This window comes from Rhinoderma darwinii, chromosome 9 (genome assembly GCF_050947455.1).
Source record: "Rhinoderma darwinii isolate aRhiDar2 chromosome 9, aRhiDar2.hap1, whole genome shotgun sequence".
Classification (NCBI taxonomy): domain Eukaryota; kingdom Metazoa; phylum Chordata; class Amphibia; order Anura; family Rhinodermatidae; genus Rhinoderma; species Rhinoderma darwinii.
In genome coordinates this window covers 62,473,844-62,498,152 of record NC_134695.1, presented here as the reverse complement: position 1 = coordinate 62,498,152, position 24,309 = coordinate 62,473,844, and the positions used below count along the sequence as shown (strand labels likewise).

The 24,309-nt window shown below is 45.2% G+C and overlaps 1 protein-coding gene across 1 annotated transcript in view; it reads right to left on the bottom strand.

Moving 5' to 3' along the window:
- TPCN2 (two pore segment channel 2) overlaps window positions 1-23,505 on the bottom strand; it is a 33,654-nt gene extending 10,149 nt beyond the window's left edge. Inside the window, exons 1-19 of the mRNA XM_075837030.1 lie at window positions 23,214-23,505; window positions 20,635-20,696; window positions 18,947-19,023; window positions 17,603-17,780; window positions 16,313-16,429; window positions 14,428-14,534; window positions 13,261-13,333; window positions 12,066-12,165; window positions 11,590-11,655; window positions 10,647-10,711; window positions 9,869-9,972; window positions 8,707-8,788; window positions 8,538-8,624; window positions 6,542-6,661; window positions 5,716-5,775; window positions 5,494-5,622; window positions 5,069-5,118; window positions 3,484-3,583; window positions 509-580 (exon numbers count right to left, since the gene is read on the bottom strand). Of these exons, the coding sequence (XP_075693145.1) occupies window positions 509-580; window positions 3,484-3,583; window positions 5,069-5,118; window positions 5,494-5,622; window positions 5,716-5,775; window positions 6,542-6,661; window positions 8,538-8,624; window positions 8,707-8,788; window positions 9,869-9,972; window positions 10,647-10,711; window positions 11,590-11,655; window positions 12,066-12,165; window positions 13,261-13,333; window positions 14,428-14,534; window positions 16,313-16,429; window positions 17,603-17,780; window positions 18,947-19,023; window positions 20,635-20,696; window positions 23,214-23,382 (1,818 nt within the window). The 5' untranslated portion in view covers window positions 23,383-23,505. The remainder of the gene's footprint in view (window positions 1-508; window positions 581-3,483; window positions 3,584-5,068; window positions 5,119-5,493; window positions 5,623-5,715; window positions 5,776-6,541; window positions 6,662-8,537; window positions 8,625-8,706; window positions 8,789-9,868; window positions 9,973-10,646; window positions 10,712-11,589; window positions 11,656-12,065; window positions 12,166-13,260; window positions 13,334-14,427; window positions 14,535-16,312; window positions 16,430-17,602; window positions 17,781-18,946; window positions 19,024-20,634; window positions 20,697-23,213) is intronic.
- Window positions 23,506-24,309: the final 804 nt, after the last annotated feature.

Here is a 24,309-nt window from a genome sequence, read left to right as displayed (position 1 = left end):
GGACCTGTGAGTGACGTCACAGCGTGATCTCTCGAGAACACGGCTGTGTCTGCACTGCCAGAAGCTGGGCGTTCTGAAGAGAAGTGGATGATGCTTCTCGTCAGAACGCCCAGCTAGTAAAAACGCCCCGATGTACGCACATAATACACGCCCAGTTGTACTTTTACTGTAAACACACCCAGTTGTACTTTTGCAAGCCTCATTTGCATAAATACAAAAATGGTCATAACTTGGCCAAAAATGCTCGTTTTTAAAAAATAAAAAACGTTACTGTAATCTACATTGCAGCGCCGATCTGCTGCAATAGCAGATAGGGGTTGCAAAATCTGGTGACAGAGCCTCTTTAAGTCTATGGGAGGGGAAGCAGGGGATTTGTCGGTCACTAATTTATATTAAAACCATGAGAAGCACTTTAAAAATATAAGTTTTTATTTTACAAACATTGTGTCATGACTTGAGCATTATTGTTCATTTGTGACCAAAGAAACTCATATTAAATGAACTTTACCACCAGGATGCCAGCAAATGCCCGTAAATTCTTCACTAGATCCAGCACAGTGCCCGCCACAAGTGCCATCACCTACAAGCGAGAGAGAATAACATTACTGCAGCCATGTGGAGTAATTGCTTGGTTACTTAAAATGCAGTTGCTCTACACCAGGGGTCTCAAACTCGGCCGGATAAGTGGGCCGCATATAGAAAAAATGGGAAGTTGACGGGCCGCATTACTTTCAAATTTGATACAATACAAAATTATTGTTAATCAATTAGTTATTTGAACTACTATAACACTACATTACCATAATAATAGCGCTAGGTTTAAAATTTGAGATATTTCTCCACGTGCTTATTTCAACAATCCAGCTTTCCAGTTTAAGTGTCGCTAAATGCAGTCCGGCGGCTCAGTTAGCACACATGTCAAGATTGGGCAGCCCCTTTTTAGATAGTGCCGCAGTGCCCTCTGTGGATGCAGCCGCAGTGCCCTCTCTGGATAATGCAACACACCCCTAGATAAGGCCACAGTGCCCTCTGTAGATAAGGCCACAGTGCCCTCTGTAGATAAGGCCACAGTGCCCTCTGTAGATAAGGCCACAGTGCCCTCTGTAGATAAGGCCACAGTGCCCTCTGTAGATAAGGCCACAGTGCCCTCTGTAGATAAGGCCACAGTGCCCTCTGTAGATAAGGCCACAGTGCCCTCTGTAGATAAGGCCACAGTGCCCTCTGTAGATAATGCAACACACCCCTAGATAATGCCAGTGTCCTCTTCAGATACTGTCACACACCCACTTGTAGATAACGCCGCAGTGCCCTCTGTAGAGGCTGCCGCAGTGCCCTCTGTAGAGGCTGCCGCAGTGCCCTCTGTAGAGGCTGCCGCAGTGCCCTCTGTAGAGGCTGCCGCAGTGCCCTCTGTAGAGGCTGCCGCAGTGCCCTCTGTAGAGGCTGCCGCAGTGCCCTCTGTAGAGGCTGCCGCAGTGCCCTCTGTAGAGGCTGCCGCAGTGCCCTCTGTAGAGGCTGCCGCAGTGCCCTCTGTAGAGGCTGCCGCAGTGCCCTCTGTAGAGGCTGCCACAGTGCCCTCTGTAGAGGCTGCCACAGTGCCCTCTGTAGAGGCTGCCACAGTGCCCTCTGTAGAGGCTGCCACAGTGCCCTCTGTAGAGGCTGCCACAGTGCCCTCTGTAGAGGCTGCCACAGTGCCCTCTGTAGAGGCTGCCCCAGTGCCCTCTGTAGAGGCTGCCCCAGTGCCCTCTGTAGAGGCTGCCCCAGTGCCCTCTGTAGAGGCTGCCCCAGTGCCCTCTGTAGAGGCTGCCCCAGTGCCCTCTGTAGAGGCTGCCCCAGTGCCCTCTGTAGAGGCTGCCCCAGTGCCCTCTGTAGAGGCTGCCCCAGTGCCCTCTGTAGAGGCTGCCCCAGTGCCCTCTGTAGAGGCTGCCCCAGTGCCCTCTGTAGAGGCTGCCCCAGTGATGGAGTCCCAGGCAGAGCGCTAGTAGGCTCTTCCTGGGACTCCAGCTGTGCTCCTGACATCACTGGGACTCCTGCTCTGGGGAAGCCCCTGACATCATTGTCGATGTATGGACAGCGATGTCAGAGGCTTCCCCAGAGTCCCGGAGCAGAGCCGATAATAGCGCTCTGCCCGGGACTCCGCTCTGGGGAAGACCTTGACACACTGTCCATATATGGGCAGCGATGTCAGGGAATTCCACAGAGTCCCGGAGCAGAGCCGACACCAGCGCTCTGCTCGGGACTCCGGCTTCGGGGAAGCCCCAGACATCGCTGTTCATATGTGGACAGTGATGTCAGGGAATTCCACAGAGTCCAGGAGCAGAGCCGACACCAGCGCTCTGCTCCGCTCTGGGCAAGACCCTGACACACTGTCCATATATGGGCAGCGATGTCAGGGAATTCCACAGAGTCCCGGAGCAGAGCCGACACCAGCGCTCTGCTCGGGACTCCGGCTCTGGGGAAGCCCCAGACATCGCTGTTCATATGTGGACAGCGATGTCAGGGAATTCCACAGAGTCCAGGAGCAGAGCCGACACCAGCGCTCTGCTCGGGACTCCGGCTCAGGGGAAGCCCCAGACATCGCTGTTCATATGTGGACAGCGATGTCAGGGAATTCCAGAGTCTCGAGCCGATGCTAGCGGCTCTGTCCCCCGCGGGCCGCAGATGACAGCCCCAGGGGCCGCATGCAGCCCGCGGGCCGCGTGCTTGAGACCCCTGCTCTACACAATCTGGGCTAGTTCCACGCGGTCAATAGCCCACAGCCACAGTGTGTACAATGGGCCAAAGTGCTGTACATGTAAAGCGGCTAGTTATTGAATGACCCTCGTGTAACTAGTTCATGTGACCGTTGGGCATGATGCCACTTAGGACCAGTCACCCACTTCTGCAGGGTATTAAAAGTAAACTGATTTTGTAGAGCATAACATATCTTTAAAGCGGTCGGAGTGTTATTTTTGCAAAACAAAACTTCAAATCCACTGCACAGACAGAGCTAAATGATAAAAGTCTGTCTGCCTGCAGCTGCCACTAGGGGGAGCTCATGAGCTTACTGCATACTGTGTTATTATTGAGTTCAATGTATGGCAGTATGTAGTAAGCTCCTATGCTGCCCCTAGTGGTGGCTAAAGGGAGCCAGAATTGTATTGTTTAACTACGTGTATGCAGGGGATTGGATGTTTGTTTTATAAAAATGGAGCTCCGACCACTATAAATATATATTAGGATATTAATACGGACTGAATGTTGTACCTATTTAAAGTGAAAAAATAAAATGGTGCCAAAGGGTGGACGTTTACTTTAAGGGTGCAAGGCAATGTTCCCGTAATTAAAAACTTAAAGGAGGTGGGCTCTTGTGGCAAATTAAGCATCGTTCACATCTGCGTCGGGGCTCCGTTCTGAAGAAAAGGCGCGACGCAGACGTGAACGAAGCCTTACTTACTTTCGGAGTGGCGCATTGCCAACTCACTATATATAGGAACCATCACTCACCTTCATATTTGGGATGATTCTCAGAAATCTGAAGACTATGAACATGTTGACAAGACGAACCATTTCCCAGAGAGACAGCAGCCCCTGCATGTCCGGCTTCCTGGAACACACAAAACGCATTCACTTGGTACCAACCCCATGAAGAATACAACAAAGTCAATACCAGAGGAACTTAACCGGACCGGACTCCGATGTGATTCTTTCCCTAGATGGACCTGAAGCGGCAGTGGTGGCGGCGGCGGTAGTAGTAACTATAGCAAGGATTGATATACATTTTGTAAAGCTGAATATCCATTGGGGTGAACATGAAGGGTGAGCTTGGATCTGGCGTCACTTGCTGATTGGTGTGGGGGGTCCAACTACTAAATGAATGGCTGCAAAGAGCGCCGCAGCTGCTTCTGAATTTCCCCTGTACAGCGCCACTCCCATCCAGGTGCTACAATTTGATCCCCTGCATCTCTGCCGCTTTGTTATTGAGATTGTGGGGGTTATCTGTGGTTGGACCCCCCACCATCAGAGGGTGATAGCAGATCCTAGCAATATACCATCACATACTAAGATGGAAAAAACCCTTTTAAACACCTATTGAGCTCGGAGGAGATTGAAGGCTTTGTACACTTCGACATGGTCGATTTTTTTTATTTTTTTTTGTGATCGATTACAGGTGGATCCTGCTCGTCAGAGACACGCAGGACCCACTGACCGTGAACCCGTCAGTCCCGCTGACCTGACGGATACAGGTCTCAGGGCTCTGTGTACAGGATACAAAGCAGCTGTATCTGAAAAAGTAAAAAATATTTTTTAATAAAATGTATTTAGGAAGTTGCACCAATCACACTGATGCACAACTATATTTAAAAAAAAAAATATGATGTCACAGGTGTACGTAGCCTTTAAGGGGGAGTTTACAATGCGTTTTTGGTCAGGAATTTCGAATTATTTCAGTATTTTACGTTTTGGTTTTTTTCACGTTTTTGCCTGTTTTTTTGTTTTTTTTTACCGTTGAATCTGATGCAAAACCCATGGGCACAACACGCCTAAAAAAAACACCGCTTCAAACGAGTGCCGCAGGTTCTTTCTGCCTCCCATTGATTTCAAAGTGAGGTCAGAGGCGGAAATCACCCAAAGAAAGGCCAAAAGTGGCCTGGGGAAGATAAAGCCTCTGCCTCACATTGAAATCAATGAGAGCAGATTTGTTTTTGGTTTTTTAACGCCAATTCTGACACAGTATCCGCGTCAAAATCAGCAACAAAAAACGCTGTGTGAACTACCCCTAAAGGTCATTCTTTGAAGATTGAGTCATGGTCACTGTGCAGGACCCAAATCAGGACATAGAAAATAGAATTGATGAGTGTTGTACGGTGCAAAGGGTAGATCTCTGCCTGGGCTAATAGAGCGGTCCTGGTCAAGTGACCCCCCCCCATTACCGCCATACAAGAAAGGTGTTCTCCAAAAAGATAAGATTTCTTTCACCTGGAAATGCTCCCTCAACAGTTTTCCTTTGTCAGAGAACTTGTCAGGATCCACATATTTTAACGTAACAATAAATTAGCGATTGAGCAGATATAACTTGATAAGGACGTACCAGCCAGGATGTGGGAACTTGTATATTGCAAAGGTAGCGATTTCCAAAACCTACAAGAGAAAAACAAAGTGTCTATCAGGACGGTTATTAATCACAACACTAGGATGCGGCCAGAAAGGGGCTCAAAAACTTCCGAATCAACTTTTTTGTTGCAACTTCTTATTTTCAGTATCTGTGCTTGCTGTCAATGAATAGAGAGGGGCTTTTTATATTATATATATATATATATATATAAAATAAAAATTGGTTGCTTTATTCAACTCGAGTGAGTGACGTTTCGGTTCAAGACAGAACCTTTCTCAAGCCGATCTATATATGACTGTTTAGACTCCCCCTTTAATTTACAGTAGCCGTGCTGGTAGCCTGTACCTAGAGCGCCTGATCTCGGACTTTTGCATATAGAGCAGGACGGATAAGTAATTTACCAGTAGAATGATCGTGAGGATTCCATCAAAAATGTTGCTCGTGTAGGAGACGTAGTTCTTAATCCCTAGGGAGAAGATCTTCAGCGCCATTTCCAGGACATAGTAAAGGATGAAAAAACAGTTTATGGCCTGCAGATAATGAAAGAAATGTAAGAATTATTCCTGCTCTCCGAGCAGCCTTGGCATCCACAGGGGGGACAAATCCAACCTCCAGATACTCACACCTAAGAAAAAATCATCTCGATCGCTCCCAGATTTCTCCGCATCAACCATTAACACAACCTGGGAAGACATCAAACCCCATAAAGATCACATTCTGAGCAGCAGCCGAGAGGTCACACACAGAGCGACGTAACCGGACCGAAAAACAACAACTCTAATATCAGCCAAAGGGCAGCGCCTCGAGCCTACCGAATGAAAAGTTCTGCAACTTTCTAATATACTTTGTTTCAATTCCTTGCCATTTTCAAGACTCCTGCTTGCTATCAGTGAACGGAAACATTCTTGTTTGCTGAAAACCATCCTGATCATGTGCAGTTCACAGAGCTGCAGAGCTCGTTACAATTGCAACGTTATGTAACATCGAGTTGCACCATAAAAAAAAAATGTTTGCGATTTGTCTTCGACTTGGTTTTGGTGCGATTTGGTTATGAGTCACATGCTATTTAGGTATTGCGACATCCAAAAACGCTGACATGTCAGAAAGGCGTGATAGCCGCACACGGTTTACAAGTCCATGCAGACAAAGTCCCGTGCGACTTGCAACTAAAAAAAAAAACCAGCAGATTTGGATTTTTTCACGCTCGTGTTAAGTTGCGTGTCATGTGACCACAATCATTACTACACAATGCGACATTTATGACACTTGACCCACCACTATCCACGTGCCCTATTAGGGTACATGGACATGATAGAAGGTGGGGTACCCCAATCTATTAATCCGAGCAGAGAGCTACATGGTGTGCAGTACGTTTTCCAGGGTGAACATAACATTTTAAAAATCCTGTAAATGTAGAATTCTACTTAAATGCTGCACGTTTTCACTTACACAGATAGAGAGGAGATTGGCCAGAGCGACCACGTTCCCAAGAAAGTCAAAATATCGATGGCTGCCGACGATTTGCAAAACTTGAAGACACCTGGAGTGATACATCGGCTGGGGCGGGTGCTATAAAAACGCAGGTCAACATACATAAGAGGTTGTTCAGTCTTATGTAGACATTGCACAGGAATAGAATGAAAAGCTTATCAACTTTGTAACAATTTGAGCTTCAATTCCTCACAATTTCCAGCTCTCTGCTTGCGGTCAGTGAATGGGATTATTATTGTTCAAATTCAGAGGTTGAAAGTCAGTCACCGCCTCACACAGCTGCAGTTTGTGTAGATAAGGCTATGGTTTCACCCGTCGTTTGGTCTCCAACGAGCCGTGGTAAAATTATAGTATTACTGTCACTCAAAAGTGGTCACCGGATTTGTTCCCCCCCATATAGGAACATTGAGGTTATGTGTGAGTCACGGTAACGCCACGATTTTACCATGTCTCGCAGGTGACTAAACTTGGTTGCCGTGAAACCCTACCGTAGGATCTATCAGCCTGGTGCTCAGGAGAGAGATTTGCTATGCTCCGTGTTAGGGCTCGACCACGCGTAGCGGAATTGCTGCATATTTTCTGTCCGGAATTGCGGACGGAAAATACGCAGCAGAATACAGTAGCAGCAAAGTGGGTGATATTTAACAAATCTCATCCACACGTGTAAATATTCAGACCGGAAATTCACATGCGGCGCTTATTTTTCGTACAATAGCATGTCAATACCCGCTGTGGAAAGTGGACTGAATTGTTGCGTTTTTCAGAGGAGACGTCGCCATCTCCAAACATTGAGAAAAACGCAGCAAAATACGCACCATTTTCTGCAGGAAAAGACGCATAAAATAGTGCGTTTTTTCCTGCTGAATCGCTGCAGAAATTTTCTGCAGCAATTCCGTTACGTTTGAACAAGCCCTTAGGCTACATTCACCTGAGCGTAACAGATTTAAGCGCATAAAAAACGCATATAAATCAGTCCGTGTGCGTTGGGTTATGCATCAATGTGTTTTGCGAGTGGACTGTGTTTTTCACACACTTGCAAGCACTTTTTTTTTTTTTCCCAATGTAATTCACACGCAAAACACGGACAGCACACGGATGTGCGTCTGTGGGCTGTCCGTGGTTTTCAAGCACCCATATAGAACATGCAATGAGTTTCACGCAACGGACGCTCATTGCGTGAAAACTCACGCATGTGTGAATAGCCCCATTGAAATCAATGGGGCCGTGTGCTGTGCGTTGTTTCAGTACGCAGCACACGGACGAGATTCACGCTCGTGTGAATGAGCCCTTAAAGGGGATTTGTCATCAGTGACATTTATGATGTATCCACATGATATGTCATAAATGTCAGATAGATGCGGGTCCAGGTCCCATCTCTAGGACCTTAAACCACGTTCTACTGCTTTGTGTGGTAGTTGAAAAGTGTGATTCCCGACCGCGGAGCTACTCTGCTTTCGTAACTGCCATTCACTACTATGGGAGTTACGGAAACAGCGTAGCTCAGTGAGCTAAGCTGTTTCCATAATTCAGGGTCGGGAATCACACTTTTCAGCTACAACACAAAGCAGTAGAACGGGGTTTAGGGGGCCCCATTCTAGAGATAGGTGCGGGCCCCAGAGGTAGGACCCGCATCTATCTAACATTTATGACGTATCCGGTGGATAGGTCATAAATGTCTCTGATGGGAAAACCCATTTACTCTTACAGGGTATTGTCTAGTGACACTGTAACAAATTCTCAGCTAGGTCTCGGCTTAGAGACAACAAATTTGGCCACAAGTACAAAGGCCGCAGAGGTTGTCACAAAGCTGTACCACGCTCCTGAATGACAGATATGCACTGACACTAAACAATCATATAGATCTGACATTCAGGACGCTGGTAAAGCTGGGTGACAACCATACTGTAGCTCAACCAGCTAAACTGGAAAACAGAATGAAGAATAAATACAATACCTGTCTGACCGGATCCTTATCCAGCTCATTAAACAGCTTCTGAAAGAGCCCGGCCGAGATCACGCTGTTGGAGCAGCATTTTGCTTGCTGTAAAGTAACAATATAAATAATGGGAAATAGAACAATTCCTGCATTATCAAAGGAATTCATGAACACATGCGGCCCTCACCTCTATGATCGCCATCTTGCAGTAGGCATCCAGTTTGACTTTCTGTAAGACTTTAATGAAGGTCTCGCAGTCCACACAAGCTCTGTCAGCAAGATAAAGATTCAGTTTAGGGTTTACAGGATTGTTAATCATTGCAAAAAAAAAAAGGGGTTGTACAGGATTAGACAAACATGGCGGCTTTCTTCCAGAAACAGCGCCACACCTGTTCATAGATTGTGTCTGGTATTGCAGCTCAGCTCCCTTAAAATGAAGGGGGCTCAGCTGCAATACCACACACAACCTGTGGACAGGTGTGGTGCTGTTTTTGGGAGAAAGCAGCCATGATTTTCTCATCCTGGACAACCCCTTTAAAAACAGTGCTGTGCATGGTCGGCTCAAAGCAAATCTGTTGTTAGACTATGCCGCCCTAGGTAAGTGTAGCATATATATAAGTCTGAGGTATCCTTTAATAGCTCCTTTTTTTTTTGTGCCATTTGGGAGAAGAGGAGAGTAGACCTGACCGCATAATTCGATGACGGATCTGCTTTAAAAGACCCAAACATATAAGTTGTATCATAAACTAATACTAATTACACCCCAAATATGGATTATAGATTCTTAAAGGGGTTACGTGGGGACTGAAAATTATTACCAGTGTAGTCCCTGAAGTATGTGAGAACACTCGCGAATATATATTCCGGTCCCCCGTCTTGCTGATTGAGATTTTTATAGCGCTGCCGGGGGACCTGATGTCTAGTTACAGAGTCTTCTTTGTTGATGATACGACTCTTTGTCATGTGACCGGCCCCGCTGTACTCTATGTGATCGCTCTACTCTATGTGATCGCTGTACTACGGTTTGTACATAGAGTACAGCGGGGCCGGTCACGTGACGGAGTCGAATTGTCCTCAAAGAGGACTGTGCAACTAGACTTCCGGTCCCCCGGCAGCGTTATAAAAATCTATAAAAGTCTCAATCAGCGCGACGGGGACCGGAATGTATATTAGCGAGTGTATCACATACTGCAGGGACTACGCTGCTAATAATTTTTGGTCCCCACATAACCCCTCTCAAGTCTTTCTACCATATAATGCACTAAATAAACCCCATAAATAATCCAAACTGCAGTATTCTACTTCTAAAACAAACTAAATAAAAAAATATCTCAACAACATATGCTTACGCCTGGTCACGATTGGGGGATGTGACCTCCCTGTAGAAGGAAAGAACTTCAAACGCTGCTCTAATTCCCAGTCTTCTTCTTATCAGCGACGCCTGTACGGATTTCTGGAGGAAATAACCAAATAAGTCTCTGTTCACACCAGCGTCAGCGCAAATGTCTATAGCGGAAACCATGTCACTGGATCTGTCAGACGACAGATGAGTCACAAATATTCATCTGTGGACCCCATTGCCTTTAATGGGGTCCATTAGGGTTTCCATTATTTTTGGGGTGCTATTCTTGCAGTAAAAAAAAAAAAAAAAAAAAAAAAAAAAAAAGACGGCATTCCGGACCCAAGTGTGAACAGAGTCTACGTTTGAGTGACTGAAGGTGCTGGCTAAAAAAAAAAAAAAGTCTATAATGGCATGACAATATGGTGGCCATCCTGAGTATAGTTATATATAGCCCCCAGGGGTTGTCTCAACAGAGCCAAAGTGTTTCCCTGCAGCGGCCACTGCTAGGAAATTGTACTATTCCATGGTGGCCATTCAGATGAATGGCCATCCGTATAATACAAGGATAGCCCAAGTCTCCCAAAGGGGGAGCCGCTCTTCATTATGGCTCATAGATGGTGGTCCCGAGTGGGGTACTGCCCTCGTATAACGTCCGAATAGCCTAATAGGACAGATGGACGGGGGTTGTGTTCAAGAGGGCCACCGCTTTAAGAGTAAATAGCTTATACATTTAGGAGTCGGACTACATGAGGATGTGTTATAGCAGAAAATAATAAAATCCTTACCATTAAATAGCCGCGGAACTGATTGTATATAATGGCCGTCAGCAAGTTCATCAAAATCAGCGTTCCTATGTAACAAAGAAGGAATTAGTAAAAAAAAACAACGTAGCACTAATGGCCGGAGTAGATCAGGCTTTACTGACACGCAGGGCAGGATGTCTGTATTCTGCTGGTTAAACCGCTTTAAGGGGGTGTTCATAAACGGCCCGTGCATAGGAAAGACCATCAGCATGTGATTGGTGGGGGTCCGACCTCCATTGTTGTTCCAAACACAAACAGATGTAACATATCTGAATTTGACATGTAACTTTCTTTAGTGGATTGTGATACTCATCAATACTGAATCAGTCAATTCGGTAACTTTACCTGCAGGCCAAATGTAAAACATTGTACAAACTGTCAAACTCGGCTCTGCTACATCAGTATAGGTTAGAAAGGATAAACAGGATGGACATGTATAGGCGATGTGTAAAAACGTAAAGGGGCTCTCACACATACATGTATGGCATACAAATAGTAAATGAAGGGGCTACAGCAGTATTGCATGCACAGTGCTCCATGTCAGGATTTAGGTGCGGAAATGTGTAAAACTGAATGCCGCGAGGAAGTGGCGAGTCGTGGCACTATACCTGAAAGCAAAAAAAAGTCCAACCAGTTAAATCTGTACAAAGGAACTACCTGGCTGTAGGACGTGCAGTAAAGAGATCCACGCGGTTACACCACACGTCCCAGCTTCTAACCCTTTACTTGTACTTATTCTACCATTCTTTACCATGATGCTGGAGTACCAAGATGGCAGATATGGTCATGGAGGGGGCCGCACGCAGACGATGGTGACGTGGAGATTCCTCCAATGACTATAGCATTGCAGGAAGCAGAAAACCATCCTGGATGGCGAGTGGTTTATGAAGGAACCAATAGCGATACCTTCCCATGGACGACTTACCTATTACTGTGAATATGATGAAGAAGAGGGAGTACGCGCGGTTGAACGAATACGCTGGAATCATCACTGGAGGAGGAGGAGGAGAAAGCTTCAGGTGAGTTCAATTCAGAACGATTTTGCATTGCTAAGCGACATTCTTTATTGTAAGATTATCATCGTTGGACCGCAGCACATTTATAAGACGACCATAATGACTAAAACTAAATTGGAGCAAAAGTTTGGAAGACTTTAATGGGCATCTTGCTAGGGAGGAGCCTTGTGGGACTGTCCTCACAGCCAATCAACTTCACCAGGACTGTCCTCCGCAATGCTGATTGGCTCAGAGCAGTTGTCAATCAGGGATCTCCTCACATTGCTCCTCCCAAAAGTCCTTTTCAGATGAAGTCCAGGTACAGTTTATAGGCCACCCCGCCAAACTCTGAATAGTGTTCCAACAATTATATCCTTTTGTAAATGACAATTTATAACCATCTCACCATCAGGGTTGTTGGCGGTGGTCAGCAGCACCAGGAGGGAGGTCAGGGAGTCCGGCAGATTGCGAAAGTATCTCAACCACTCGACGTCCACCTTTGAATCCTGGCAGCAGAAAGACAGGGGGTGAGGGAGAAGAAACATTACCATGTCATACAACACTCCAGATAATGGATGAAGGCAAATAATGATACGTAATATCTATGTCATTAACATTACGGATCAGGTCAAGGAGAAGGGAAAACAGAGCTCACAAGAAATGAAGAAAAGAAGAAGAACAGGTGCTTACATACAGGAGAGGATAGTCCTGACAACAAGCAGAGGTTGTGAACCTACAGAAACAAGAGCAATTTGAGACGATTGTTGACCGGAATGGATGTCGAGTAGCTCTCGATAATAATACTACTAGAAGTAAAACGGGCAACAGGGACCCTAAACTTTATGGCTCGTCAACCCGGAGGTACAAAAACAAAATTTATGAAAATAAGACTTCTAAAGAAACCTGATAATATAGCGTGTCAGCGTCGTACAGTATGGAGCGGTGTAAGCAATAAGAGGAAAGCCAAGCTCGCCGGAGCACCGTAGTCACTTTAGAAAGCGAATCGGCGGGAGTGCCGATAGTCAGACCCCCCCCCCCGCCGATCAAATATCCTGAGGATAGGCCAATTTTATTTCACCCACCACTTTAACAACTACGAACAATATAACTGCTACTCCCAACATGCCTCGGGATGGAGCACATATTCTATATTATCCGGGGTGGCCCCTTCTCCAGCGCTCTCTGCGGAGTACCGCACTTTGTATAACCTTCCGAGGGTTGTAAAGGAAGGAAAGTGACAACTCCTCTGAATGGCTGACCACGTAATACACGGATAGCCCGGGTCCACCAGAGCGAGAGCTGTTCTTTCGGAGCGGCTCTCCATTCTGGAGACTACGGGAGGAGCTCCGAGCAAGGGGTTCCCTTTCTATGACGACCCTTTTCTCTAATAGGAAGTAATGAATTATGTGCTAGGATATGTATTGTATATTGATATAGTCTATAACATATGTAACACTAGAAACTTTGTAAGTAAGGGTGTTCGGAGGAAAGTATAAATGGCATAGACTCTAAAAAGAACAGTCACTGGATAGAGATGGGATATTGCCGCCTGCCGGGACACAGGTCGCCCGCCCAGGGTCTCTCAAGAACAACGTCGTTACCTTTGCGTGAGCAAAAAGCAGCATACCGAACATGGTGAAGAGGCAGAGGTGCACAGCCAGGAGCAGCATCACACTATCCGGAAACAAATCCACCTATTAGACGCTACACAATCAAGACACCTGCACAGCACAATGGCTTTCCAGAATGGAGGGATCTCAGGGATAGAATGAAACACAAATATGCAGGGAGCGATCCTCCTCTGTCAATTTGTTAAAAAAATACGTATATTTTTTTCCAACAATTTTTTTTTAATTAGAAGAAAAAATAAAAAAAATTGTCTTGATCCCAAAAATATCCTTCTGATTTATGTATACAGCTCCTATGCAGATCTATATATCTTTTTGGTTCCATAGTGCAAACCAACACTGTGTAGACTACCACTGCCGTCACGTGTGAGGCCCCATGCACACAACCGTGCCCGTAATCATGGTCCATAATTACAGGCACGGCCGGTCGCGGACAGCATTCGCGGGCCGCGCTCCCATATAAAGTATGGGAGCACGGTCCGTAAAAAGCAAAAAAAAAATAGGACATGTCTTATCTTTTGCGGAGGCTTTCTACGGCACGGACACCTTCCCGTAAATATACAGGAAGGGGTCTGTGGGCCATAGAAGTGAACGGGTCCGTAATTACGGATGTGTGCATGGGGCCTTACTCTCCTTCCATGTGCCCCAGCCTCTTGCTAATCTACAGACAGTAAATGAGAGGGCAGAGTGAGTAACGTAGTCTGTAACCCCTGAGATATAGGGTTAGGGTCGGTAAGATATTTTTACTCTTTACTAACCATTTACAAAGTTGCTTTATTTTTAGATTTAATGGAGCAATGAAACAACGGTGGCAAAAACGTACACACTACATATTCCATTGAACCGTTTCTTGGCTATATCCTTGGTGACAACTGTTTGGGCCGCCATTACTGCCCACACAGAGGTAGTCACACATTTCCTATACTCTCAAAAGGCAAATCTTCCTACTGTAATCATGCATGGACATATCCCTTGCTCCTGTATTCCTAACCTGGCAGATTTGCCACCCAGGAATGAAGGAAAGCGGAGTGTTAAACGGGACTGTCAGACATATTGGTTGTCACCCAGTTATCAATGAAACAGATAAAACACAGAAATGACTGAAGGTCTCCCCAGTGCCAGGGCATATGCCACACATACCTGCCCATCTCCGGTAGGGTTCTCTTGATGCATTTGAGAGTCTTTTTCATAAGAGATGAGTTTTGGAGAAGAAAGAAGGGTCGCAGGAGCCTCCGGATTCTCACCCCCTTAAAATAAAAAATATGGATAAAATCAGATGATTTTTACTTAATATTATGTGTGGAGAGGCGCTGCTCTGTCAGTCCCGTTCCCCTACCTAACCTATCTAAAAATAATGATAATAGTAACAAAATGTTTGTGGCTGCGTCAGACAACCCCCTAAGCTAAACTTCATAAGCTCAATAGTCTGCAGAAGAAGGGACAATACTTTATTCTTAGTGTCAGCCCCCTAGTGGCAGGGCTAATACTCATGTATCACCTCAAGTATTCAACAATGTCAACATCTTGTTAGTCTAAAATATCCTGAATCAGTGTTGTGAAAATTTGGCCAGGAATCCGGGGAAATTTACCTCTATGATCAGCTGGAGGGTCACCCTGACAGGCTGACAGCGCGGTGAGGGGTGGGGGGGGCTGCTGCAAACTACCTCCCGGTGACAGATAAGACGGCCTTTGCCCCACATCATTTATTTAGGGGTGGTTAAGGGCCAGGGGTTACATTTCGGATCAAAGATAGGAAATGGCTTTAGTATTAGGCTGCTTTCACACAAGTGTATGTCTCATCAGTGTTACAGTACATCCGTTTTTTTTCTCTCTGTAATACAGATTAGATTAATAATGTTAATCTAGGAGGCTGTTCACATGGGTAGACAAAATACGCACTTTTAATAGGCGTTTTTCATCCGCAAAGCAGATAAAAGTAGTGCATGCTGCGTTTTATAAAAGGGGCAGGGGCAGACATAACATTGGTGCAGCTGCACAAGGGCCCAGTAGGTAAGGGGACCCACAGTCACCTTAAAGCAGCCGTTCTCTATATCTTAGATTACATGTAAATGCCTGAGATAATACATGTTAGGACTAAAAATCACTGATGGATTTTTAGAGACACATAAGTGGGTGATTTATGAGGAGATATTGGGAGAGCAAAGGGCCCATATACTGTTCTTGCACTGGGCCCCTCAGTTGTCTGTGTCCTCCCCTGAAAAGGGGGTTTCCCAGAATCAACATTTCTCACCTATCCACACGCCTGGGGGGCCCCACCGACCACTAGAATGGGGATATCATGCTGCCCATTCCTCCTTACCGTAGGACCGCAGTGAGGAGAACTTGGATTGTAGCAGTGGACAAAGAATGTGCGGTGCCGCTCCACTCAAAGTCGATAGGACTGACGGAAACAGCAGAGTACGGCGCTCGGCTGTTTTAGTCAGTCCCATAGACAACGAATGGAGTAGCGGGCGCATGCTTGTCCTCCGCTCCAGTCAAGCTCCTTCTCACCGGGGGAGTGGGGGGGGGGTGCAGTGATGAAAAATTGGGGGCTCAGGACTCCTGTTCTAATGATTGGTCGGGGTCCCAGCGGTGAGGCCCCCAGGGATCAGACACTTATTACCTATCCTGGGGATCGGTGATGAATTAGGATTCTTGAAATACCCTTTAAGGCCTCATTCACTCTTTGCATATTTTGAATCAGGCTGAAAGTCTATGGAGAGAGTTTAAAATAGAAATGTTTCCGTAAAGCGTCAGTATGACGTCCGTTTTTCAAAGGGTCTGTATAATGCAATTTTATTATCTCCAGGCCATGAGTATTACATATCGGTAATACCGATGCAATGTGATCCATAATAAGTTGTATTGTGCGTAAAACTGGCCTAAGGGTGTCCCTGTATGGAACAAGTGCCGGTTTGTTCTAGAAGTTTCCTCGAGCCGCTCCCTAGTCCTGGTGTAGAGTTTTAGTAGAAGAAGTAGACAATTACAAGGATACATGTTCTGTCATCATGTATTCCCACATTACCTCTCTGCACATGAAGCATAGGGACACCGTCCAATCCGCAATGGAAATAGAGAGGGCCAGGATGTAGCAGAGAAGCCATTTGTTCTTCATGAACTCCGCCCACCCAATTAAATAACTCTAAAGAAAAAAAAATTATACAAAAAACACTTTTATTACACTCATTATTACTATTACACAATATTTCCAGCCCGGCGTTGTAATCTACACTCTTCCTTTAAATATGACATTGCAGCATTTAGCATTGGTGAGGCATGTGAGCTGTGAACCCCCACACCTAGAATAAAGAAACATGGCAGGTTTGTATTTCCAGATCTGCGCCAGTAAGGAGGGTGAAGGTCAAAACTTTGGTATTAAAATGTACCTCCGAATATAAACATCTTTTCATAGATCAATAGAACAAGCGAAAAAAATAAATGTTGTAATATATCAGATTACAGACTTCTTTCCTCGACCCCCTCCCCTCCTCCCTAACTGCTTACTCACTCTCAATTAATTGATAAAAATCCATACAGCACAGAGGAGATGGATTATCAGCTTCACTGAGAGATCAGATGACAGCTGCACATAGAAGTCTATGGAGAGAGGAGGGGGAAGCAGAAGACTAGCTACTATGATGTCTCCCATACGCAGTATACAGAAAATATCCTGCCTCCTTATTGCTCTCTCTCTCTCACACACATTCTCAGAAGCAACAGCATATTGGACATTATATATTAGTAAGGAGCAGTGTAGCTGTGAATCCAGCAATGGGATCAGACCGTTAAAAAAAAAAAAAATTATAATTACTAGAAGTTGTAATAGAGTACCTCTCTTACTCCACTGTGGCTTCCCTTCCTCCCCATGAACTTCTATGGCCAGCTTTAACCTGATCTCTCAGTGAAGATAAGAAATCAGGTATCTTCGATTGTACTATGGATTTATGAAAAGTAGTCGGAGGAACATTTTAATAGAGGAGGATCTTCATCTATTAGCAAGAGCAGAGAACAGCTATGAAGGACATATCCTTCTTTGGATTTCATAGACAGCACTTTGATTTCAATGGGAACAGTGTAATGTCTCATTTCCCCTGTGGGGGCGCTGCAGGGAAATCGAACACTTGCTGCGGGATTCCTCCACAGATTACTGCTGATCTCTGGGGATCACAGCAACTGTTATGATCTTATCATCGGGGTCGCTTTTGATAGACCACTAAAGACAGGGCTTAACTTTAGAGGGTGGGGCTTAGCTCTCCATTTCTCTTATTGCACACAGACAGACGGGGAAGGGCTCCTGCTGCCCTCGGACTCTTACCTTCACAGAGAGATCTGCAACAAACAGCAGAAATGTGATAAACTCTATGCTCTCAGTCAGTCCACATGGCGGCTCCCAGGCAGTTTTGCGGTAACGGACATCAGATGTCAACGTCAGGGAAGACGGCTTTTCCACAAAGGCTAATGCCAGATTCACAAATATTGTCACATTTAAAATCCTTCAGAGGAAGAAGAGAAGAATGAGAATTAAGAGACTTTATCTTCCAGTGCAATGTTGTGAGATGATCTGCTAATATCAGTCACACCTATGTATATAAAGCTTTCTGGAGGGTCTCAGGAGTGGAGATGGGAGATAAAGTAGTGATCATGGGGGCAGAGAAGTTTCTGGACTGCCTGTCAGTCATCCACTTGAAGATTGTTACAGTCCGTTGCTGCCACGCCTAAAATGTCTGACAACAGAGGACAATAGTTTGTATTGAACAGCACAGCAGTTGTTTTATTTGTTCCATTATACATATAATGTGAATGTTTCCAGAGGTGACCTAAGTCATATTGGACATGCACAGGAGGACCAGCCAACGATCTCTCTCCTCCTTTCAAATCGCAAAAACTCTGCTGGTCAGGTGGACATACTTGCTGATGGTTTCCACTTGGATTGCCTCAGTTATCTACAGGTCCAACAGTACAAAGAGAGGCCGGTATTGCACAACAGCTTTCAACCAATCATATATAGTCCCCTGCAAACAAAGTGCATTTCCTTTGATCTGGTATTACAGACGTTGTCCCATCTGGACAACTTCTGTTCATATTGGGCCCTATGAGCGCATATGGATAACACAGAGTGGGGCCCCTCCTCAGGAGCGGAGAACTGTATCACATGGCTGCCTATTGACTTCAGTGGGCACCGTATAATAGTACAATACGCTGGCAGCTTCCCCCCACCGATCAGCTCACCCCCAACAGGTGGTCCTGACAATACAACCCCTATAATGGAACCTGACAGATGCCGCATTATCAGATGTTCTGGATTATTGGACGGTCATAGTAAAGTACATAAAACTCACATTCACGAAGAAAGCCTGAAATAAATCTAACTTAAAATATGATATGATCACTTTGTGAGTTATATGTGCTCAATGTTCTGTGCAGAAACCAAAGCTCAGGTTTATCAGAATTTCTAGACCATTAAATACTGGATTAAAGGAAGTTTTCTGTACATTTATCTGCGGCTGCCTGATAATCCAGAATGTTTCATAATCCAGCATTTATCAGGTCCCGGATACTGAAATTCTCAACTTCCTTCTTGTGGTGCCAATGGCAAATCCATGACGTTTCCTATAGAAGTCCAAAAATCAGCACAGAAGGAAGATCTTGCAGTACTCACCGTTGGCACAGGTCGGAATAATACCATCGATACAACTGCAGGGAGTTCTGGTCAACCCGATGGTCTATGGAGCGATACTGCAGACACCAAGCAGAAGGTTAGTCCATACATAGCACAGCAGGGTCAGACTACAGTTTGTTTGTAGTCTGTAACCATGGAAACACAGATCTGCATAGGAACTGTATACATAATACGGTAGGAGAGTTTTAATCAAAACTATTTGCAAAATTGCTTCTTTTTTATTTCAGATGTATTGGAGCAATAAAAATATACAATAGCAATTCTGCCATTGGGAGCGATAGACCTCCGAGGGTGATTAACTGCAAACAATATAATTTAGATGGGAATTTAGATAAAGCCGAGACCTTAATTCCCCCACAAGAAAAGTCTTTGTCCAATAAATGTAAGAACATTGTGGAAAATACTGGAGCAATAAACTGTCCTCTTATGTCTTCAGTCACAAGTTACCTTCAATCTCTGCCGGAATATTTTGGTACACAAAACCCCAGAGGCGAAGCACGAATGAGGTCATTACTGGACTCTAAATCATTACAATCCAAACATCATGAGATCTTGATATCCCCGGTGTCACATGGTGACAGATAAAGCATGGAGGTTTCAGCCGAACTCTTAGGGTGCCCATACACATGACATGAAGATCGGCTGAACCAGAGCATCCAAGTGGCACTGGCCAAATATCTAATATGTATGGCAGCGTCCCGGCTCTACCCACCAGTAGATATCGAGTGATATAAGGATCGGTTGACAGCGATCATCAGTGCATGGGCAGCTTTAAATCTTAGTTGTCTATTAATGACATGCTTAAAGGGTTTGTCCGGGCATGGGGCGATTTTTCATACTGATGACCTATCCACAGGATAGGTCGTCAGTGTATGATCGGTGGGGGTCCGACACTCGGACCACACACCGATCAGCTGTTCCAGTTGCCTCCAGGCACCGGATGTTATGCAGCGGTCATTGCCGGAAGCAGATGGTTCTGTACACTGTACTTGGAGAGGAGCAGAGTTGCAGTACTGCAGCACGGCCACTATACTGTGACTGGAGCCATCTGCGACCGAAACGGACCACTGCAGAACATCCGGTGCCAGTCGGAACAGCTAATCGGTGCGGGGTCCAGGTGTCAGACCCCACCAATCATATACTGATGACCTATCACGTGGATGAGTCATCGGTATGAAAAAACACCCCGTGCGACCCCCTTTAAGACCCATGTTCCCCATTTTACAGTTTATATATGGAGAGGATCTACATAGGAGGAATAATATCTTTGTATATACATTACTTGCACTAAACCGCCTGTATTGTTCTCCAAAGCTGCATTCACAATTCTGCTTGTTGCTACTGGAATCTGTCAACAAGCTTGTCGTCAGACACACCCCTAACAGCTTAGCTGGGCTCCTAGAATACAAGGGGATAGAATTTTTCCTACATCTGTAAAGAGGACACTCGATAGAATGCAAATCACCAGAGCAAACTCTATACAGACACTGAACCAGTGAGGAATGCTGGGAGATGTCAGCTCTGAAGTCTGTAAATTTGGAATGCAGCTCTAAAGTATAAGGCCAGTTTCTCATAGAGCATCAACAACTTTGAAGTTGAGACACAAGGTCAAGTGATCTAAAAAATTACTGTGGACTTGGTACCAAAAGAATTCATCTCATTCTTACCTGGATCGCATCTTCAATGAACACGACAGCTTGATTTACATAGAGATTTTCATCCGCAAACCCTGGGGAAACCAAAATCAATCCCAAGTTACTTGTAACTCCCTCTGAATTATGTTTGGTCACGGCAAAAAACTTTTGCCAAACTTTCTTCAATATCTGCTTGCTGTCAGTGAATGGGAACACACTTGTTTACATCCAGAGAAGGAAAAAACCTGTACAGCTCTAAAGTCTCACAGCTGAGTGTTTGCTACAATTATATCCAGCCTAGATTCTTTGTGAGCTAAACAGTCTGGACTCCAGGCTGGAACATTTCACCTGCACTGATACATTGTAGCAAGTGATCAGGGCTTGAGAGATTTTTTGCTGCTGAGTGGATACAATTGTAGCAAAATCACCAATCACAGATATTTATGGATTTGGGGCCTGTGAATGTATACAGTAATGTTTTCATTCACTGACAGCAATCAGGGATCCTGAAAAGGGTATGGAACTAAAACAAAGCATATTAGAAAGTTGCAGAAAATTTCATTAATTTATGACATATTCAAAAGATATGGCAGAAATGTCGGATAGGTGGATGGAGCCCCCTACTCCGAGACATTTGTAGCAATCAGCAGGTCGCGTCAGCTAAACACACACCAATATGTCCTAGCGATATGCCACCGATGTCTGGGTGGCAGATGGCAACATTGCCGCTTTCTTTCAGAAACAGCGCCACCCCTGTCCACAGGTTGTGTGCGGTACTGCAGCTCAACCCCATTCACTTCTATGGAGCGGAGCTGCAATACCAGACACAACCCATGGACAGTTGTGGCGCTGTTTCTGTAGGAAAGCAGTCACGCTTCTCTAATCCTGTACAACCCCTTCGGGAGCCCTTTTGATTTCCCTGGAAGCTCCAATGAAGAAAGGAACGATCAAACACTGAGCGGCAAGAGCATGAGGGGGGGGGGGGGTCAAAAGCGTGATCAAATACTAAGCGGCAATCGGCAATAGCAGCTGGTCATGGGGGGGGGGGATCTTCTGTGATATATATATATGTTGTTAATATATATATTTATATTAGAGAATTGCTTAAAGGGCAATTCCTGTACATAATTCAGTTGCTCTTTTTATACTCGGGTGTGTCAGATAATTTGACCTGGAAGCTTTCCACCATTACTGCCGCTTATAGCAGAGGTGATTCAGGTAATACAAGGTTGTTTTTATGGAATTGCTATTTATGCAACTCCCTAATATACGACACGAGCAGAGGTTCCTATTTAGTTGCACCTCGGGTCACAGTCTTCCCTCCCTGGGAGATCTCAGACTTATCAGTCCTCCAGGGTATAAGATCAGTCCTCCTTTGCTTCTGGCAGTTTGGCCGGGTATAGACAGATATCTTCCGGGTGCAGGCTGCCAGCGATATGTATGCCTGTCCTTAGACCAACGCTGGCAAGCAAGCGGAGGTATTGTATGAAGCTCTGTGCATACATTGTGGAATTGCTTTTACAGCAATTGCCTAAATGTTATCTATGAGTGGAAGCAATTTGATCCTGGAGAACAGCGGCAGAATAAACAGCCATCAGATGCCATCACTGCCCCCCCCCCCCCCCCATCAACGCAGAAGCCCGTTTGGCTATTTTCCATAACCGCACCACCACTCCCAACCCAGCGCAGTGTTAGAATTACAGCATAGCCCCAATCACTTGTATTTTGGGACATATCGCCAGGTCGGGAGTGGCACCGTTTCCTTAAAAAGTGGACGTTAGGGTCCCAGCAGTCGGACCCCCACCAGACATTGATATTGATGTATGATACGATCAATGCTTCCTATACAATAAAGGGTTTTGCAGGGTGGAAAAGGAGTTTTCCTTTAAATTGGTCACCGTCGTTACCGATTAAACGCTTTGATGAGCCGTTCCGCCTGCTATTGTAGGAGAAAAAAAAAAAAAGAGAGTCGCAACGTACAAAAATAATACAGAATTTACAAGTTTCGAAATAGAACATTATACCAGTCGTTGCAGATATTTTGCAGTGTATGGCCCTTTAAAAAAAACACAGCATTCAGTGTAAAAAAATAAAAAAAACAGTCGATCAGATCAGGATCAAAGCGATCCATTCTAGACTGATAAAGTTCACAACCGGTGGAACAGATTAGGGCTAGGTCGCTCGGTCTGCGATGCAAATAATGATAGTCAATGCGGCTGCGTTGCGACAATTTACCGCGACCACAGTCTAAAGGAATCCTAAACCGCTGGACTTCATGCGACTGTGGTGGAGGCAGCTTGTGGGTTGCAACGCAATTTATTACCTACGATGCAGGCAGGGCGACACAGCGACCGTTAATCGCGCGACTTGTGTAGCAGCCAATAATAAAAGTCAATGTGATTGAATTGCGCACCGCAGGTTGCAGCGAACGCGACAGTTGCACGAAATCCACCTATATCGCGGCAAGTCGCCGTGTAGCCCCTAGTCTTACATGAGTCAATAAGGAAACGACTCTTACCTGAACAGCAGGTAAAGCTACCACAGCCCAAAGGGGTCAAATTGGAAAAATATCATATAAAATTATTTTAATGAGTCAATTTGCATATTCTCACCATTGAATTCTTCAAGGCTGGGGCCCCTGGCTTCCCTTTGCAGCTGGACCCCTCCTCCTGAGGATGCAGTGGAGGAATACGAGCCGGTCCTGAGTTTCTCCTCGGAGCTGAAGTCCGGGTCCACACACCAGCTCTTCTCCACAGAAGCCAGGAGAGGTTCCGACTCCATCCCGGCTGCTGCACAGAACCGACCACCCCGGAAAAAGCGAACTATTAATATCTAAAACTAAAAACCAACAGCCCGAGGTCACCAACTAAACTCTCACTGAACATCTAGTTGTCAATCTGCCTGTAACGCGGAACATGAGACTTGCGCGGTGAATGCCGGGAGCTGTAGTCCAAACTCACGAGCGGGGCGTTTTTGTTTACTGTATCATAGTGTCCTTGGAACTACATTTCCCAGGAGCCCGTGGGTTTGAATTTATTAAGCTTTATTGAGAAAGAAACAACGTTAGCAAAATGTTCTTAATAAAGTGAAAGTAATTAAAGTTAGATTTTTAATGACATAAGTTAATAATATGAGTTTACAATGATGATGTGGACTGAAAGTTGACACCATAAATCCTCTGCATACCGGTACTGGATTCATGGATCCAATCTTTACATTTTTATAATACATCAAATTTAGGAAACACGGCGACTGTATTTTTTATTCGCAACATCAAGTCGCATGTCAAAAAAAAGTTTGGAACTTGCTGTTGCACAACTATCGCAGGATGCGTTTTGGTTGTGAGTCGCATGTGATTTATGCTTTGCAACATTCAAAAGGTACTTGAATTAAAAAAAATTGCTGAAATGGCGCAAATGACTCGCAGTTGTGTTCGACTTACATTAAAATCTATGCAGGCAAAGTCGTGTGCGACTTGCGACCCGCAAACAAAAATCCAGCAGGTTTTGATTTTTTGTGATGTCATGTGTCGTGGTTACGTTGAATTGCGTGTCATAACGTGAAGACACTCAATCACTACTTGCGATATGGCATTGCGATCTTCATGTTGCGAAACCAGAGTCGCCATGTACAAAATATTGCAGTGGACAAAAAGCCCCATGTCACAATTCATGTTATCGTCACAAGACTTTTCCCGCCATAGGGAAG